The following is an 18,110-nucleotide window of genomic DNA, read 5'->3' as shown; positions in this document are numbered from 1 at the left end:
CATGAATGGAAACAAACTTGAATTTAACAAATTGGTGTTAGTGTAAAAGATAAAAGTATGGTAGCTATGGATTCTCTTGCTTGTCTTGGATAAGTCATTCTCTCACTTCCCAGTGTGTAGCATGAAATCGACGTGGTTTCCTCACATAATTTTTCTGAAGAGAAATGAGATAATTATTGTAAAGATCATAGTGCTAATAGCAGGATAATAACACTAGAAATTTAAATATTAAAATTCCCTTGTATATTTTACATCACAGTAAAAAGTTTAATCTGGAACTGGATCTTAGCAGGAAGTCATTTGCCGTGGGTAAAATCATGCGCTGCTGTTTACAAATAATTTAAGGTGCCTGTCTCTGTGTAGACTGACAGGCAGTTAAATGTAAAGGTCTTTTCATCTGGGAGAACAGTCGTGTAATCCTCCTTTTCTTGAACTTAATATATTCTTAAAATAAATGTGATATTCAAAGACTTGTTTCTAGAGCAAAAGCATCTGTAGCTAAACAAATAGACCTTTGAAATAATATCCTGTCTGTCTTTAAAGTGAAAAATAGTGTGTGTATGTGTGTGTTTTCCCCCTTTTTATCTTTCAATAAAAGCAAAACAAATAGTACAAAATCTTTCTCTGTAAACCATCCCAGCAAAACAAATGGATTTGCTTTATGGTCATCCATCTACTCAGGGCAGGCGGAGGGGGGGCCAGTTGCATTCATTGTCGGGAGCACATTCACATGAACTTCCTCTACAAAGTTACTTCCTCACAGATAATGTTCTTAGTTAACATTCCCCTTCCACATACATATATGGACAACACATCAGGTTTGGGAAGAGCATGGGGGGGAAGTATTATGAAAGTAATCTGTTTCTTCATTTGTTTAACAAAAAAAAAAAAATGCCGCCTGATTTGTAGCAAAACCTCTGGGTGGGACTGCAGAATTTCAGGATTGGCCTTACCATTAGGGAGGGTGAGGGAACCATATCTGACAGCTGGTGCCTGGGTGGTTATGGTGGCAGTCATTCAGCTGTTTCTTCTGAGACCTCTGACCAAGCTGTTCAGTTGGAATACAGACCTATGTGTGTCGTGCAGACTGTCCTGCACCGTCATAACTACCCTGCTGCCCTGAAGTGTGGTGATGGATGCTGCCCTAATGCTAGTGTTAATGTAAGATTGAACTGCCAGTCCAGTTGGTTTCTGTATGTGGAATGGGACAGAAGCACCATTTTCACCTTTGCTTCAAGCAGCAAAATGCCTTGAGTCGGCCCTGCAGAATCCTTCACTACATACAGTACTAGTTTTAGAAATATTCTTGATGTTCAAAAATCTACGGGTGGGAGTGAACACTTTCAGCCACATACAAGATAATCAAGATTCCATACACCAAATTAACGTATTAATATACTGTGACCGAAAACCAAGAATAGTCAGTCTAAATGAAGTAAGTAAATAGGTCACATGTAATGGTGGCGTCCATCTATCTTGGGAGACAGTGGAAGAGTGTGCCTTTGTGAGTAAAGTCAAACCATTGGAGAGTTACAGCGTGTGCTGGGGTTGTGGAGACTGATACGGGAGAGACATGTTTTATTGCTGGTGGGGCAGATGAACGTGTCCAGTTTTGCTGCTACAGATGCACCATAGCGTTTCTAATAATAATAATAATAATTTATTATTTATACCCTGCCCATCTGGCTGGGTTTCCTCAGCCACTCTGGGCAGCTTCCAGCAAAATATTAAAAATACAATAAAACATCAAACATTAAAACTTCCTCCCAGCAGTCTCCAGTCATGCAATATAAAACTGAAAACTTGACTCTAATATGCATTTCCTTTTGTATTTAACTACAACTTAAGGTATTATGCCAAAGCAAAAAAAGTAAAACTTTAAGAACTGATTTATTAACATTCCCTTTTGTGAGCCGGACTTGAATTTACAATTGTTGGGCATTCATAAGGCATAGTGCAGCCTACAAAAGCAATTGAAAGAATTTTACTACAGGTAATTTGAGTAGGAGAGCGTCACACATGTCTTTAGTTGAACCTTAGTCCATGATTGTATATGGACAGCTGCCCCACATAAACCGTAAATGTAGGTTTGTGTCAGGTCTGCGTTAGGGTTGCTCACGAGTAATCAGGCATGAGTCTCAACTGTCTTTTAACAGTTTATTGGTGCGGACTATTTACAGTGCAGAGAACGTGAAAACATGACCGTCCTAGTCACCCGCAGAACCCAGGAGTGCCAGTTTCCGGCTGTGACCCCAACATAAGAATTTCGGCACCCCAAAGCGCCGCCTCCCCTGTCTCCTTTTGACCCCTCTACACAACTGGGGCGACGGAAGTGGCATGCTCCCCTCAGAGCGAAACTCATGAGGTGTGCTGGGGCTCTCAGCAGCATCTCCAAGCCCTTGTCTCACCTGGCTGTTTCCAGCCTGCCCCTCCCCACTGGAGGAGGTGCCGCTCTTTCCGCTTGAGGAGGTCTCACTACTGAAAAGGTGTCTATCGACAAGACCTCCCACCCTGCTGAGGGCAGTTCCATGACAGTTTGGTTTACTTTGTTGTTGTTGTTGTTGTTGTTCTTGTTGTTGGTAGGTAATTAATTAATTAATTTTGTGTAATGCCCTTCATCCGAAAATCACAGGGCGTTTCGCAACATAAGAATACATAATGTGCAAAATATATAATAAAAACAAGAACAAAAACAAACCAATACTTCCCCTCCTGCAAACACATTTAAAAGTAAACAGATTTACTTAAGATGCTTTATTCTACACATGAGCAGTTACAGCTGTCCTTGGCTCACATTTACACAGACAAGTTAATGTATGAATCAGATAGACATGGTACAGCTGCCAGCACTCCCTGTGAGTGAAATGGCCGTATAAATTACCACCACAATAATGGGAATTGCTGCCGGCCATATTCGTGATAAACCAATCCCCAATATTATATTAATACACATGAGCACTTGTTTGGTACTTTTGTTTAAATCAAAACTTGTATAAACTGGCCTTTTGCTGTTCTGTATGAGGCACCATGTGCCCTCCTAGGACTCATAGAATCATAGAATTGTAGAGTTGGAAAGAACTCCCATGCAATGCAGGAATATTTCGCCCAACATGGGGCTCAAACCCACAACCCTGATATTAAGATGGTCTCATGCTCTACCAACTGAGCTATCCAAGCCAGCCCATTTCAGAATACAGCTGAGGATTGTCGTGATTGAATGTTTCCCTATAGATACCACTTGCATGTCACGGAGGGAGCTTGGCTGGAATCCTTCTAAAACTAGCATGGCTGAAATTGATCTGTAGCAAGTCTCCTTCTGGAATGTGACCTAAGGTACATAAAGCAATAATTATGAATTTATATGTTCAGTCATTTAATTAATTCATTGGCTTGTTAGTAATTTAATAGAAAAGGAGGGGGAAGTCTCTATGAGACTTGGGGGGGGGAGCCAAAGGCATAGCATAAAATAATCAACAATGCATTATAATAAAACCATTGCAAAACCCATAAAACATATCCAGCAACTGCATATCTACAAGAATTTATCTGAAGCAAAGCACTTCTGGATCTGATTGATGCCTGGATGATAAACCACTTGGGACCTATCTATGCACTATGATTCACATTACCTTGAGCTCCTGGAAGAAAGGAATGGATACATATTATATAACTAAATGCCCCGTTCAAGAGTTATATGTGCACTTTGACTTATATGTAAATTGTCCACCTTTAAAATTCATGCAGCTGCCTTTGGGCAGACAGCTCTATGTGTACATCAGATTGTGGAGAAGCCAAGGATGAAAAAGATGAAACCTAATCTCATCAAATAAATAATTATTTTTCTTCAGACTACTTTTTTGTTTTTGTTTTGTTTTTGCTTAGAACAACTGTTTCAAGGATTTTATTTTATTACATTTTTATTACAACCTGTCACAGACCCGAAGGTGTCATATATGTGGCTCCTAGGAGGCCTCCCACCCCTTCAGTAAGGTGGTAGTGTTAAGTGTTTCACGCTACTCTGAAGTCAAGGTATATATGCCTTGGCTTTTTGTCCATTGACATTCAGCAAAATGCAAATGTCAGAGTAAAAGGGCTAGGAAGTTAGTAGAAACAATTGGCTTTTCCTCCCCCCCCCCCCCCGTGTGGATTGACAGTACAAATTCCACAAAATGGGGGTTGAATATATTAAAATAGGAGGGCACAGGGAAATTCAAACAATATATCTGTCTTCGTAAATAAAAAAGAAATGGGTAGAAGACATTCTCGGTTGATGTGGCTTGAAAGCATGTTTGTTCCTAACACATGGGGGTGGGGGGAACCGTTCAAGAACAGTTAATCCTTGCTTAAAATTCTCCATGATGCCAGCAATCAGATTTGCATCTGGATAGATTATTTGCCATGTAAAAGTTAGCTGCATAGGGTAATGTAGCCTGAAGCCAGTGCTAAGCAGCACACTCTTTCCTAAATGTTTTAAACGTTGCATTTGTAAATGTGTACTCTCTAGGAGAAGTCTAAATACATTAGCTCTCTCTCCTCCTCCCCTTTCATCTCCTCTCTCGCAGGCACAGCTACTGCACACATCCTGGTGCACACTGTTTAAAGATCCCTTTGTGCAGACATTAATCCCTTTTCATGTAAATTACATGAGTTAATCAGATTAATATACACGGAACAGAACAAGTTGGGGGGGAGGTCTTAAGTCAGGTAATTAAGACTTGCATTGTGCAGTGTGAATAACCATTCTGAAATTAATTTTTTAAACAGATGTTGACCCTGGTCTGTGTGAAATCTAATCAGCTGGGGATGGTAGTGCCTGGTTACAGAGGGCTGTTAAAGATCCCTTGCTGAAGTCAGTGGTTGCAAATTCAGGTAACAGTTTGTCAGTTAAGTCACATTTTCTGATTGGTCTTCATAGAATCAGAATTATGGAGATGCAAGGGACCAACAGCACAATCCTATGCTTGTCTACTCAGAAGTAAAACCTATTAAGTGCTTTGGCATTTGCTCCCAGTTAAGCAAGTAAGAGATTTTAGCCTAATTAGCAATTTGACAAATCAATGAGTAACGTGCACCCTTAAACCAGGCATATAGGTACAGTTTTGCAATTGCCGACATCATAACCATATATTTTTACAGATATGTGAGGAATTTTGAGTGTTTACTGTAGAACGGGGAGAAATACAGATGAAGTTGATATATGAATATTTTTCATTTATTATAGACCCAAAGGCAACTGACATATATTATGAACTGACATTGATGTTCTGCGGAGTGTCTAGGCTCAGTTTCATGACTGCCGTAGAATGCTAGTGGCATGGGAAGAATCCTGATAGAGAACCTGTAGACTTGAATTATGTGGAATCTGTTAACATGGAGTGAGATGCAGTGGTTGTTGAGGTAGGAAAAATAATAATAAGAGTACCTTCTAGTCCTTCAAGCACTGTAACATAGTGAAAGAGGTTTCAGAATTCCCTCACTGTGCTATTGGGGTAAGGCATTGGTTTCTCTTATTCTCTCATTTTGCTGATTTCAAAACAAAAATAACTAGAACAGGGTTGACTAATCTGTGACCATCCAGATGTTGTTGGACTGCAAACTCCCTCCAGCCCCAGTCAGCATGGCTGAGGGTCAGAAGTGATGGGAGCTGTAGTACATCAACATTTGGAGGGCCACAGGTTAGCCACCCCTGAGCTGGAAGATCCATCAGTGCCCATTTTTCTTCTGCTTCTTTCTGTTGCTGCTTTCTCCACTCCCAGCAAGCCTATGCTGTCATAGGGGGTGAGCATTTGATCTTTGCTGTTGTCCCTATATGAGACCAACACAGATGAAGGGGCATAAAGTGCTGCCTTGGCAGCCATTACCTCCCTCCCCTAAATTGTGTCATCTTTAAATTTTCACCTTGCCTCCACATTTACCTCTAGGCAGAATAAATTTGCAAACTTGGTCTTGACACCACTGTGTTAGGACAATGCAGCATGAGTTGAGTGAAGCTGGCCAGAGTCAGACCTTTTTGAAGAATATCATCAAGAAGAATTTTTAAAACATGTGCAAAAAATTAAGGCGCTTTGCAACTCTTGGGAAACTAATTACTTACATTTGCACACTAAAAAGCAGGCATAGTTCCCCGCGCCCTCAAGAAACATGCATGCTCTTTCAAGCTGTCAAACATGGACATCATTTGTTTCAATGAAATTCAAGGGTTTGTACCCCAGTAATTAATTTTTACCCATAAAGGACAGGATTGGAACAAAATCATTTGTTTTAAAAACCACAGAGAAATTTGAAGCCAGATGTCAGTCCATTGACTTAGATCTGCTAAAGCAGAACTATCTGATGAAGCTCTTAGGTTCATGCAGTGGTCTGTGTCAGTGGTTAATAGGGCTGTTAGATGAATATGTCCCTGATAAAAACAATGGACTGGGGCTTGAGAAGACAGATCTGTTACAAATTCACTTCTTCACTTTCCGTAGAAGAGATCTATACGCTTTGCTCACAGGTGTAGTAGTGATTTTACTTCTTACCAAATTGCCATTCTCCCTAGATGTGTACTGTACTGGATGGAATGGAAGAGTTTTAGGAAAGGACCAACTCACTCACTTGGGGGCCATGGCGGAATGTATAGGGCTGAAATATCCTAGTAGAGGACCCTGAAACCTTATTGTAAGTTCCACTAATTCAGCTCAGAAGGTTTCCAAAACTGTAGGTGGCTGATGAGTGGTCCTTAAGTCTGCATAATGCAAAGTAATCTGTACTGGCATGGAGAGAAAAAGACCCAAGTGCAGGATAGAAATACAGGCTTGTATCCAATGTGGCGCCAAGTTTATTGGATTTCTGTTTTGATTATTTTGGTGTTGTTCTAACTTGTTTACTATTAGCTGCTTTGGTTTCTTACAAGGAAACTGAGGCATGTGTCTAAAACAAAACAGCCAATAAATAAATAGTGGCTGTAAGCACCAGAAGGCTTAAAGCTTCTCAGTGTGGAAGTCCTATAAGAGATAATTGTGTTTCTTTGGTCCTTTCCCTTCAGCCCCCATTATATGGCTGTCAGAATCCCTAATTAAGAGCATTTAATGAATGGGTCCATGAGAATTAGGCAGTAGCTTCTCACACCATAGAGAAATGGGAGACAGTAAGCTACAACAGTGGATTGGCTGAGTTAGTAGCATTTGTGTCAGTTCCATAAAAGGGGAAAGTATGAAGAATTAAATTAGGTGTGTTCTCTTGTCTTCAGAAGTACCGTATGTGCCACTCCCAGTAAGGTGAAGTGGACAGACACGCATAAGAGGACCATTTAGGGACATCTTGGGAAGAATCTGAAATGTCACATAGATGTAAAAGGCGAAGGAAATATATCCCTACATTGTACTGAAAAACATTAAATCATTATGATAAGAACGTGAGTTGAAACCACATTTTTCTAGAGCAAGCCTCTGTATGCAACTGCTTTGTGTAAGGATGACCTCATGTTATTAAATTGTCATTACAAACTATCCAGTTCCCCACAGAGGGAAAACCAGAGGGGGAAGAAATTAACAAATTTCAATATGATTTGCTAATTGCTAATTGGCTTAAGGAAACCTTAAAAATGACCAAACTGATTGGAAACATCCACCTCCAGCCAGATCCAGACACATATTTATAATGGGAAGAGCAGCCAAGACAAACAAAGAGCAGAGTAGTGCATCCTGTTGGCATTGTGTTTTTGGCATTGCTGTATCTACACAGAAAACAAGTGATACATTAAATGTGTAAAGACATCTGTTTCATAACCTATGGGGCTTTGCTCACAAAGCAGTTGTAAAATCTTCTGGGGGAGAGAAATATTTCTATATATCTGTGCAGATGCTCTTTTGTAAGAGAGAAAAAATCCATTTGAGGAAGTGTTCAGCCTTTGGAAAAACAATTCTCTGCTAAAATCCTTGTCAGATATTTATTCCACTTATATCCCCTCACTGCTGTTAATTTTGCAAGTGTTTCCTAGTTTTTAAGGATTGTGTACATCAGGCCCAGTTCATCTAAAGTGTAGTAACAATTATGCATGATGTTGGGTCTTTGAAGATCCTTATAAGTATGGACCATTAGGTCATTTTTAATTTATACTTAAAGGGTTTCTAAGTCACCCCCATAAAACTATCAAGGCAGTGTACAAACATACAAAACAGTCCAGTCCTTGTACTTCTCTGACTGTAGTTTGAGGGTAGGCTCACAAAATCAATCAGAAATGCAAAACATCCTGAGAAAGTAGATGAGTTATCATCAGGACTCAGGATCAAGAGACACTGGTGACCCCAGAATCCAGTGCAACACTTAATCTCCACCAGTAGCATCTCATACTCATAAAATGACAAAAACAACAACGCTGCTGAATCAGACCAAAGTTCCATCCAATCCAGCATCCTCTTCTCCAAGTGGCCAACCAGATGCCTACAAGAAACTTGCGAGTAGGAACCAAGCGCAACAGTACTCTCCCTATTTGTGCTGCCCAACAAGTGGCTTTCAGAGGCACTTAACATCCATGCAGACTTTGACTCTCCATGCTTTATCCATGCTCAAACACTTCAGCTTCCAAATTCATCTGCAGAATTATAATCTGCTGCCCAATGCATTTTCCCTCACCTATCTCTCCATAGTTAAACATTGGGGGACGAGGGGGAAGTACATTACCAGATCTCCTGGAATTCATGTGCCACTGGGGAATGGACAGCTGGACCGTAAAGGGAGCAGCATTGAACAATATCTGGTGCTCCGGGTAAGCAGAGCCTGCCATTATTTAGTGGTCAGAATATTCACCACCTGCCAACACCTGGCAATCAAGGGAGAGGGCATATGGTCTTATAAAACACCTGCTGCAAAAAATTTTAGGAATTGTGTAAAGAATGTGATAGTGTCACAGAACCAATCAGCCAAATCAGATTATGCTCTGGAGAGATAACGATGGGTGGTGTGGTGTTAGTGTGGTCAAATAAGGGAATAGATCAGCACCCTCACTGGGGAACAATTACCCTCATCTCCTGCTTATGGACTTCCCATGGGCATCTGACAGTGGGAAACAAGATGCTGGAGTGGATAGGTCTCTTGAAATCCTGAACCACTCAGCTTTCTCTCAGTCTTAGCTCTATCCCACAGGGCTGTTGAGAGGATATAATGTGTGTGGGAACCATGTAGGTCACTCAGAGCTCCTTTGGCATACATACATGATATTTTAGACACAGAGGGTAGTATTCAACTAAGTGTGACTCAGATGAATGGCCCTGATCACTTTCTGCACATTGATTTTTGCAGCATGCTGAAAAAGGCGTGGGGCTTTGAGGTGCGCTTGTATGGTAGTGAGCTTTAATTTTTGCTAAAAGAAATTTAGTCCATAGTGCAAAGGTGGAAGTGGTGCAATGGTGGTGCAAAAACAGCTTCATTTAAAAGGTTAAAAGAAGTTCTAATGATGGAGAAAGTGTCTGTGGCAGTGGTTCTCATGCTTTTTTCTCTGGGCCACACTTTCAGAATAGAATTTGCTCATGCCACACCAGTTTTTTTTTTATTGATAAGGATTACATTGAAAAACAAAAAGAAACAACTCCTAGCAGTGCTTGATTTTGATAAGATATCTATCCATATTCTGCAAAAAAAAACTATACTATACTATACTATACTATACTATACTATACTATACTATACTATACTGAAATGTTTAAATGTTTCTTTGATTGTCCTTGAATCTTTCCGCCACACTTGCCATCCTCTCCTGCCATACCAGTGTGGCATGCCACATTCTTTATGAACCACTTATCTAGGAAGATAGACAGCATGAGGAGGGTATTAAGCCCAAGCTTTTGCAAGGAAAACCTCTTAAGCGATGCATTGCAGAATGTAATGCTGACCACACCTTTTTATTGCATGGTCATCCCTGCTTTACCTGGATGAAATTTTAGGCAGTCATCTAAAGTATTGTAACAAATCCTACCCTGTTTTTATTTAAACAATATTTTGTCAGATAGATGTATTTCACCTTTTTATCCTTGGCATTCCTTCAGCGGGAACAAATGCTTTCGTTCAGCATTGCTGCTGACATTCCCTTCAAAGACATAGAGATAGATGTTCTGAGTAAAGAAAGAAGCAGAGGTTCCCATGAATGAATTCTGCAAACAGCGTGAGAAACTAGGTTAATATTTCATTAAGGAGCTACAAAATAGCAGTGCGGCAGGAACACAACCTGAAGCATTTAATGGGAGCTCGACAATGAAGCTGTTGAATCTTTAATCCCATTTTGTTATGTACTTGCTGCTCTCAGTTGAAAATAGCAATGAAAGCAACTGTGGCGATAGTTCAGAAAAGTGTTCCTATTTTGAAATTTCTTATTTATCATGCCTATGCCCCACTCTTGTTCCAGAAAGCTCAGTGTGGCAGCCATATGGCTCCCAGATGGACTCGCATCCAGGCAACCTTAAAGTGCAGGGCATTTCTTAGCTTCTGCACTAGAACTGCCGTGTGCACCTCTAGCACATAGCTCTGCTAGTTCTGTACAGCACATACATGCTATTTGTTTTCTGCCATCCAGAAAAGTGGTAAGCCTTATATGAGCTGATTAAAATGGAGCTTCCGGCATGCCTGTGCCACAAGTTGCTGAAAGGTCAGGCGTCTGATTAGCATTCACAAAATACCAACATACATACTGAATATTACCTTGATTGGAATTCAGCGAGAGGTGGAATGGTGGGAGAAGAGCTGTAATTGTTTCAGTTTGTAGAAGGAAAGGGGAAATGTGATTGTGGTGTTAGAGTGGGGCAGCAGTGCTTGTTAAGCTGATCCCAGCATGAAAGGAGTTGGCAACATTAATGTACTGAAGGTATCGCTCGCAAAGGAAAATCAGCCCCATATTTTTAATTTTAACTAGCACATTTATATCCCAGCCCAAGGGGGCTCTGAAAGTGTTGTTCAGATGATTTCCATAATTAAAAAATCAACAACACCACATTTAAGTCTGGGGACATGAAGAAAAATAACATGGTGTCCCTGTGGAGCTAGGGTATTTGAGGTTGCATCCTGCCTTTATCCATCATCTTTCCTGCAGCCCCCCCCCCCCGGCCACTAGGCAACCATTGGTGTCTTCTGAATCTAGAACTTGCTAACCCCATGAGGAAGTCTTCCCTTGCTGGCAGTTCTTCTGTCTTCCAAAAAACACTTACCAACAGCAAAGAAAGTGAGTCTCGTCTATAAAAGGAGTGCCTATTATCTGCTTTGGTTGGTGAGATAGCTACACTTGTTCCTGAGCTGAGATACCTCGACCGCTGTGGCCTTCCCACTGGTAATCTCAAGATTGGATGACTGTCATGGGCTTTTAGTGGGACTTCTCTTGAGCTTTTTGCTGCAGAATGCAGCAACTAGGTTATTGGCTGGGACCTCACACTGACACCATGTAACACCTCTGCTGAGGGAGCTGCACTGGCAGTCATTAAGCTACTGGGCAAGTTTTGCTTTTAGAATGTAATGCCCTAAATAACATGGAACTTGGCTACCTGAGGGATTTCCTTGCCCCATATATTCCTGCCCAGCAACTGTGCTCCTCAGATGGGGCACAACCAAGAGTACCGCATGCCCCAGAAGTGTGTGTAGTATGCTGTAGAAACTGGGCTTTTAGTGTTGCAGCTCCAGCCTTCTGGAATTAGTGGCCAGCTGAAATAAGACAAGCACCTGGTGTTGATATTTAGATAGCTATTGAAGACATATTTGTTTAAGAAGGCTTTCCCTGAAGTGTGACCCATTCATTTTATGGGATATCTATATAGGAATGTTATTATTGCTCCTGCATAATTTGAGTGTGTATTCTTTTGTATTTTATTTTGTTTGTGTTTTTTCCATTCACTGCTTCAGTAGCTGTCAGTTGTGAAGTGGTTTATAGATCTTCAGATAAATGAATAAAAGCTAGTGGTACTTCTTGTTGGAAAGGCTGTAAATAGTGGGAGTTGTGGTGAGAGGGTGAAGAGGTAGAACCATTCTGAGGTTTAGTGTTTGATGAGTGCCAAAGACTATTACTGTAGTGCTAACAATAAGAAAGCATCCAAAATTAGCACTTCTGTCCATTTTTTAGGGGAACAGTGAGGATTTGGCACAGAAAGACTCGTTAAAGTACAGTCTGAAGGAACTTGATATGACTTGATTAAGTTTGCAAACAGAGAAAGATCACGTTGGATGCCACCAGGAGCACGCAGTTCATTGTGGCATGATAGTTTTCAAGGTCGCAGGAGGGAGGCATAACATATAAACCATTAAACAGAAAGAAGAAAATCTCTATTCCTTTCTCTCATGTTGATTTGTATGTGTGGGTTATGCGCATGTGTTTTATATGTTTTTATTGTTGATTTACTATAGAACTCTGAAAATTAAAATCATTACGACATAGGAAAATGGCCAAGTAAACAGCTATTTTCGTGGAGGAGGGTCAAGATATTATCTGATATGCATGAAATTTCATATATAGCTATATAATCCCTAGTGCAGTAAGGTAGGACCTTTGGAGCAGGCATTTTTTTAAAAAAGGTTTTTTTTAGGGCAGTAATTGTTCCTGGATAATTTGTCACCCCCCTCCATGATGGCACACGGGTGGTCTGCCCCCCCTTCCTACACCCCTGTCTGCCACATTGGCTAGTTTTGGCCTCAGAGTAGCATATGCAGCAAGGAAGTATGGATCTTGGTAATCTAGAGACATGTAGATTGCTTCATTTTATACAGAGGATGCTTGTTTTAAGGTACAAGCAAAGCTGAGCACAGAAAAGAAAAGTACTGTATTAGCCAATCTTTTTCACTATGCAGTGGGAGGGGGGAAATTCTCTTTGTTCACTAATCCATCTCTTGTTCAATGTATCTTTTATAGCCCTGAGCTTTGTCACCGTCCACTGTGTCCCTGATACATACTGTATTTGATGTCATAAAACATTCCATGCTCATTGCTAATAGTATGCCTACTTCAGTATCTATCATTTCTCTTTAATTCCTCTGTGTTACAGGCAGCTTTAAGTGCCTTGAAACAGTTTTCAGAACAAGGACTGGATCCACTGGAAGGAACTGTAAAGGCTGAAAATGCTTCATTTGAAAAGTAAGACCCGCTTTCACAGTACTGTATTCTTTTGGGCACATATGTGCTTGCTTAACTGGACTTTTTACATGAATGGTGTAGATGTACTTAGATCTTTCGAAAATATGTGGCCTCTTCTGATCTCATGGTCATGTAAAGCTTGTAACAATTTGGCGCCATTGCTGAGAGTAGGTTTCAGAATCACTTTGGATTGTTATTAACCGGGGCCATTTAGTGTGCTAAGATGAAGTATAAATTTAAATAACAAATACATAATTTGACCATCCTCTTTATCATTGTCTTTTAAATATGTGAAATCTGTGAATTCGTCATATTTTAGAAACATCTTTATTCTTGGCAGCTGAGACATCCCATATAAAGATGAGGGCAGGTAGTATGAATTTGGTTTTTGACCTTAATAGTTTGGAGTCAGTTTCCTTCATTTAAGCACTTCACAAGGTCCACCTCTCAATAATCTAGAATACTGAGCATTCTGCTGTACACAAACAGTTCCTTTATGGAACTACTGTGCAAGCAAGCTTCCTATTCACATTACTAGAGGAAGCTGCACTTTCATCGAGGCTGCTGTCTCTTGCACATACAGTCGTACCTCGGGTTACGTACGCTCTGGGTTATGTACTTTTGGGGTTATGAACTCTGGTAACCTGGAGGCACAACCCGGAATGCGCACGGCGCGCGGATGTGCAGAAGCGTTCTGCGCAGTTTGCCCATGCACAGACCACGCAGACCGCTACTTCTGGGTTTTTCACACGCTTGTTCGGGTTGCGTACTTTTCAGGTTACAAACTGTAACCCGGAACCAATTACGTATGCAACCCAGGGTACCACTGTAATTGAGGGTGGAGAAGTTCTATGTCCACATCATATTTTCTTTAGCCGCAATAATTTCTAGAACTGGTCAAATACCTCTGACAGTGCAATCCTATACATGTCAAGACAGAATTGAGCTCCACTGAGGTCAGTGGGACGTATTCAGAGGTGGGTATACAATTCTCGCCTGAGCTGCATAGTGGGCATTAAATCAGTCTGTGAAGAACTGCAGAGCAAGGCAAATTTTGTTGCTTTGCAATTAGAGATGTGAAGGCCTGGGGGGGGGGAATTGAAGAATCGGCAGGGAAACTTTTTTAAAAATCAATTTTCTAGTTGTTTTCTCAATTTGTTTATGAAAAATGGGGGTGGGGAGAGCCTAAATCCATTTCCCCCCGGCCCTTCACATTTCTATTTGCAAATAATATATCCCACAGATTATGCCAGATTTCCATGTATTTCTGATTTGTGAAGTAAGTGCTGTGATAAGCATCCTGCCTTGTGAAGCCTGCAGTATTATAGATGGGAAACAGAACTGAAGTACTGTAGCTTTGTACTACATTAGAGTTAAATGAAGGATGTTAAATACACCACCTGCTCTACCTTTTTTAAGTATGCAGATGCAGACATCGGAAACAATCGCATGCAGAGCGTACAGATTGATTGATTATAATATTAGATGAATGTACCAAAAGTTATCAAATTGTTTGTGCACCGGGCATGGGTAGATAGCTGTATTCCTCTTCCTCTACCTGAACCTGGTTTGGCTGAACCCCAGACAGGAGCATGTTTTTGTTAAGCCATCGATGTTGGAGAAAAGCAACAGGCTGATATATAGTGGCTATTTGTAAACTAATTTAATCAGAACCATTTACCACATGATCTCACCAGCATAGTATCTGAACATAAATATTGTTGTTTCACTTTAAAATGTCCCCCCTTGCGGTGACCTTTGAATCTCATGTGCCATCTGCTAATAAAAATGTCTTAAAGATGTGCAACCCTGGACCTTACCGCTCTTGTTAATGTATTAATCTTTCAGACAAGTCAAGCATCTGGGAGAAAATGCAGACAATAAACAGACTAACTCAGGCACCATTGCTCAGGACTGCAAGGATTCAAAGGCTGTCGTCTAGGAGCTTCCCAGCACCCGCGGCTGCCACTGCACCCTTATAAACCTGTCAACACGCAACAGGGTGTATGTGTACAAGGAAATGAATGACTAATACCATTATTTGAGTCCTATGTGAAGACAACACTATTCTAACACAGGAGATAGTCTACATGGTACTGTTTATTGAATGGGGGAGAAATAAATAAAACTGGCTGTTTCCCCTCCAAACCTTAAAAAAAACTACTGGAGTTTTAAACAGCAAATAATTAACTAAGTCATGGTTGGAGAAATTAAGTTTACAGTTGCTTAATACTCTGGAGGAAAGGAAAAGTCAACATTAGGTTAAGTTATACGACTCCTTTATAGTGTAGAATAAGTTCAGCTTTCCTCTCTTTTTTTTTAATTATGCTTGAATATTTTGAAATTAATCAATGACAGTGCTGTGAGAGTTGTAGTTGTTGTCTTCATATATAGTCATACAGCTTCTCTTTCTATGCCAACATTATGCATTCTTCATAGTCTTACGGAATACATTATGCCTGTAAGATGCACGACTCCGAGTTGTTTGCAAACTGAAGTTTAAATCATGACAAGTATTTGCTTGAACGTTAATGACTGGTCACAATACGATACAAGAGAAAGCAGTGATGGTATCTTATTTTCCCTTGCCATTTGTTGATTGAAGAGGCACCTTGCTTCCAAGAAACACATTCCTCCCTTTGTTCTCTGTTGTGTGAAACACATCGACACCTCATTCTGTGTTTTGCATCAATCTCTCATTCGCATCAACTGAGTGTTTTTAATAACTGCATTCTGACCGCGAAAAGTAGAAAAGGATGGCAACATCATCTCGGAGGACAAAAAGTGGTGGAGCAGGTGTGTAAAACTGCCAGTGGGGCAGAGACAGAAATTTGCATTTTTATTCTGTACTAGCATATACAAATTAAGCAAGTGGCCAACGCAGTAAAACCACGTCAGTTCATGTATACAGTGGTGATGTCATCTCTTCTTTAATTTGTGAATAACACTAGTGAAATGTGTCACCTACACTAAGATAGGAGGCTGCTTTAGACACTTCTCCCCTTCCCTGTCTCAAAACACAAAAAAGAATACAGAAATATGCATAAGTTGCAAAATGTCTGCACATCACAAAATTTGTGTGTGTAGAAATTTGTGTTATCTCAATGTGTTTGTGTGTGTAAAACAAAGAATATGCACACCAATGACCACTCGCAAACAAGGCCGTGTGCCCTGGGCGTGCTTTCATTGTATTTGTCAGACAAATAAGGGGCCAATGTAGTTGTATGTGTGTTGCAACAGCTGGAAGTGCCCATAGTTCATTATTACCTTCTGATCATAGAACGGACTTACTCTCTGACACATAGGCCATCTAAGCACCATTTTAACCAGAATTCTAAATTGCTCCCAGGCAGACTAGGGAAAATCAGGCCACCTTAGAAAGACCTTATGCAGGCATTCAGGGTTACAAAACAATAAACATGAGAGTGGGGTTGCATTCACTTACCTTGACCCCACTGTCACACTCTGCACCAGCCCTTCCTGAATGCTCTCTCTGAACATATTTGCAAGTTCCAGCACATGCATGTTCATTGGGCTTCCCCACTGCAGACATGCCTTGGGGAGGGGCCAGCACAGGACATGGCAGCAGCCGGGGTAGGGCATCTGAGGGCAACCCTGCTCTCCCCTCTCACATGATTATTGTGTGACCCTGAATGTCCAAATAGGGCTAAAGAAAATTCCCAAACACAATAAAATCACCAGCTTTTGGAAGAAGAGAACTGGATCCTCTTTTATGTGAACAGACCTTCAATTTTGCAGATACCCTCAAGTCTATAGAGCACCATGAAGGCCGGCCTAGAAGCTTGCAAGATAGGCACTTGCCTAAAACTGTATGGGAGTACAACGCTAACAGTGGAAAGCGGTTTCTGAGCTGGCTTTCTGTCTCCTGCTTCTTAATATCAAGAGGAATTCCGAGAGCTAATTTTCTACCCATAGTTATATTTCTTTAAGTGTTATCACTATCTAGCCACAGGCCTTACATGTTAATATTCATAAGCCTTGTCTCTTCTCTGTGAATTCCAACACCTATCTAAGCAATTTCCTGAGAAAATAATCTTTTTTTATTCTTACTAGTCCTACGGAGCCGCAGGCAGGATTTGTTTCTGTTACCCATGATACCATTTTTGCAGAGCCAGGTTTGAGATTCATTAAGGATTGAGGCTCAGTGCAACAGTTAGAAATTATGCAGTATAGCTACTCTTATTTTAAAGGGCTAAGGGACCCATTTGTAACAGGTTACAAGCCTAATTTTATTGTCAAGTAATATTTTAATTAGGCCCTAAGGCCCTACGAAGCACACAAGAGAAGGATTTTCATCAGGAAAACCAAGAGCCTAATGCAATTAAAAAGAAGGAATTTGAACTGGTCGATGTCAGCCCAAATGATGGCCTCCAATTGCACATTTAACCTTTCAACAGATGGTGCATTTTCTTTACTCATATGTGAATGCTGTTTTTTTTTAATTATTTGTTTTTGGTGACCCTTAAACTACTGATACATTGTCTGCAGAGCTCTGAAGTCTCTGCAACGAGATTATTAAAACTGATTCAAGCCAAGAAAATGATCAGTTTGCATCTGGCGCATTGCATGACTGCAAATGTCCTACAGTCCTAGAATATGGCCTCAGTTGCAGAATCTGTTTTCTGCTACAGAGGATATGAAGTTTAATTTCTAAAGGACCCCATGATTGTAATGAAAACCTGGTTGCAGATTAAGCAAACTTCAGTACATTGTTGCATTCACATCTAAGTTTGTGTTGGGTCCTATGGATACCGTGTTGGATGTGTATTTATGTTTGAAATACAAATTGTATTATTTATTTAGAATATATACTTACATATGACATTCTTCAGAAAAACCTCCAGAGCATTTCCCCCAAACAGCAGAAAAATCAAAATAATGCATAGCTAGTTGACATCAATTGAAAACACTGCATTTAAAAGGCTGGGAGCGTAAGAATGCCTGGTGCTGAAAGGATAGCATTCTTGACATCAAGCAAGTCTCCCTGTACAGGGTATTCCACAAA

The 18,110-nt window shown here is 40.6% G+C and overlaps 1 protein-coding gene across 3 annotated transcripts in view; it reads left to right on the top strand.

Moving 5' to 3' along the window:
• STAU2 (staufen double-stranded RNA binding protein 2) overlaps positions 1–15,990 on the top strand; it is a 141,509-nt gene extending 125,519 nt beyond the window's left edge. The window contains exons 14-15 of one of the 3 annotated variants that reach the window (XM_033155426.1): positions 12,996–13,084; positions 14,933–15,990. In XM_033155426.1, coding sequence (XP_033011317.1) covers positions 12,996–13,084; positions 14,933–15,026 — 183 coding nt within the window. In that variant the 3' untranslated portion in view covers positions 15,027–15,990. Of the gene's footprint in view, positions 1–3,231; positions 3,334–4,764; positions 4,864–12,995; positions 13,085–14,932 lie in introns of those variants that run through there. The other 2 variants (XM_033155430.1, XM_033155428.1) reach the window with 2 other exon arrangements.
• The last annotated feature ends 2,120 nt before the right edge of the window (positions 15,991–18,110 follow it).

The sequence above is a fragment of the Lacerta agilis genome, chromosome 7, assembly GCF_009819535.1.
Source record: "Lacerta agilis isolate rLacAgi1 chromosome 7, rLacAgi1.pri, whole genome shotgun sequence".
NCBI lineage: Eukaryota > Metazoa > Chordata > Lepidosauria > Squamata > Lacertidae > Lacerta > Lacerta agilis.
Note: the sequence above shows the minus strand (reverse complement) of the source record. Positions and strands in the feature narration are given on the sequence as shown.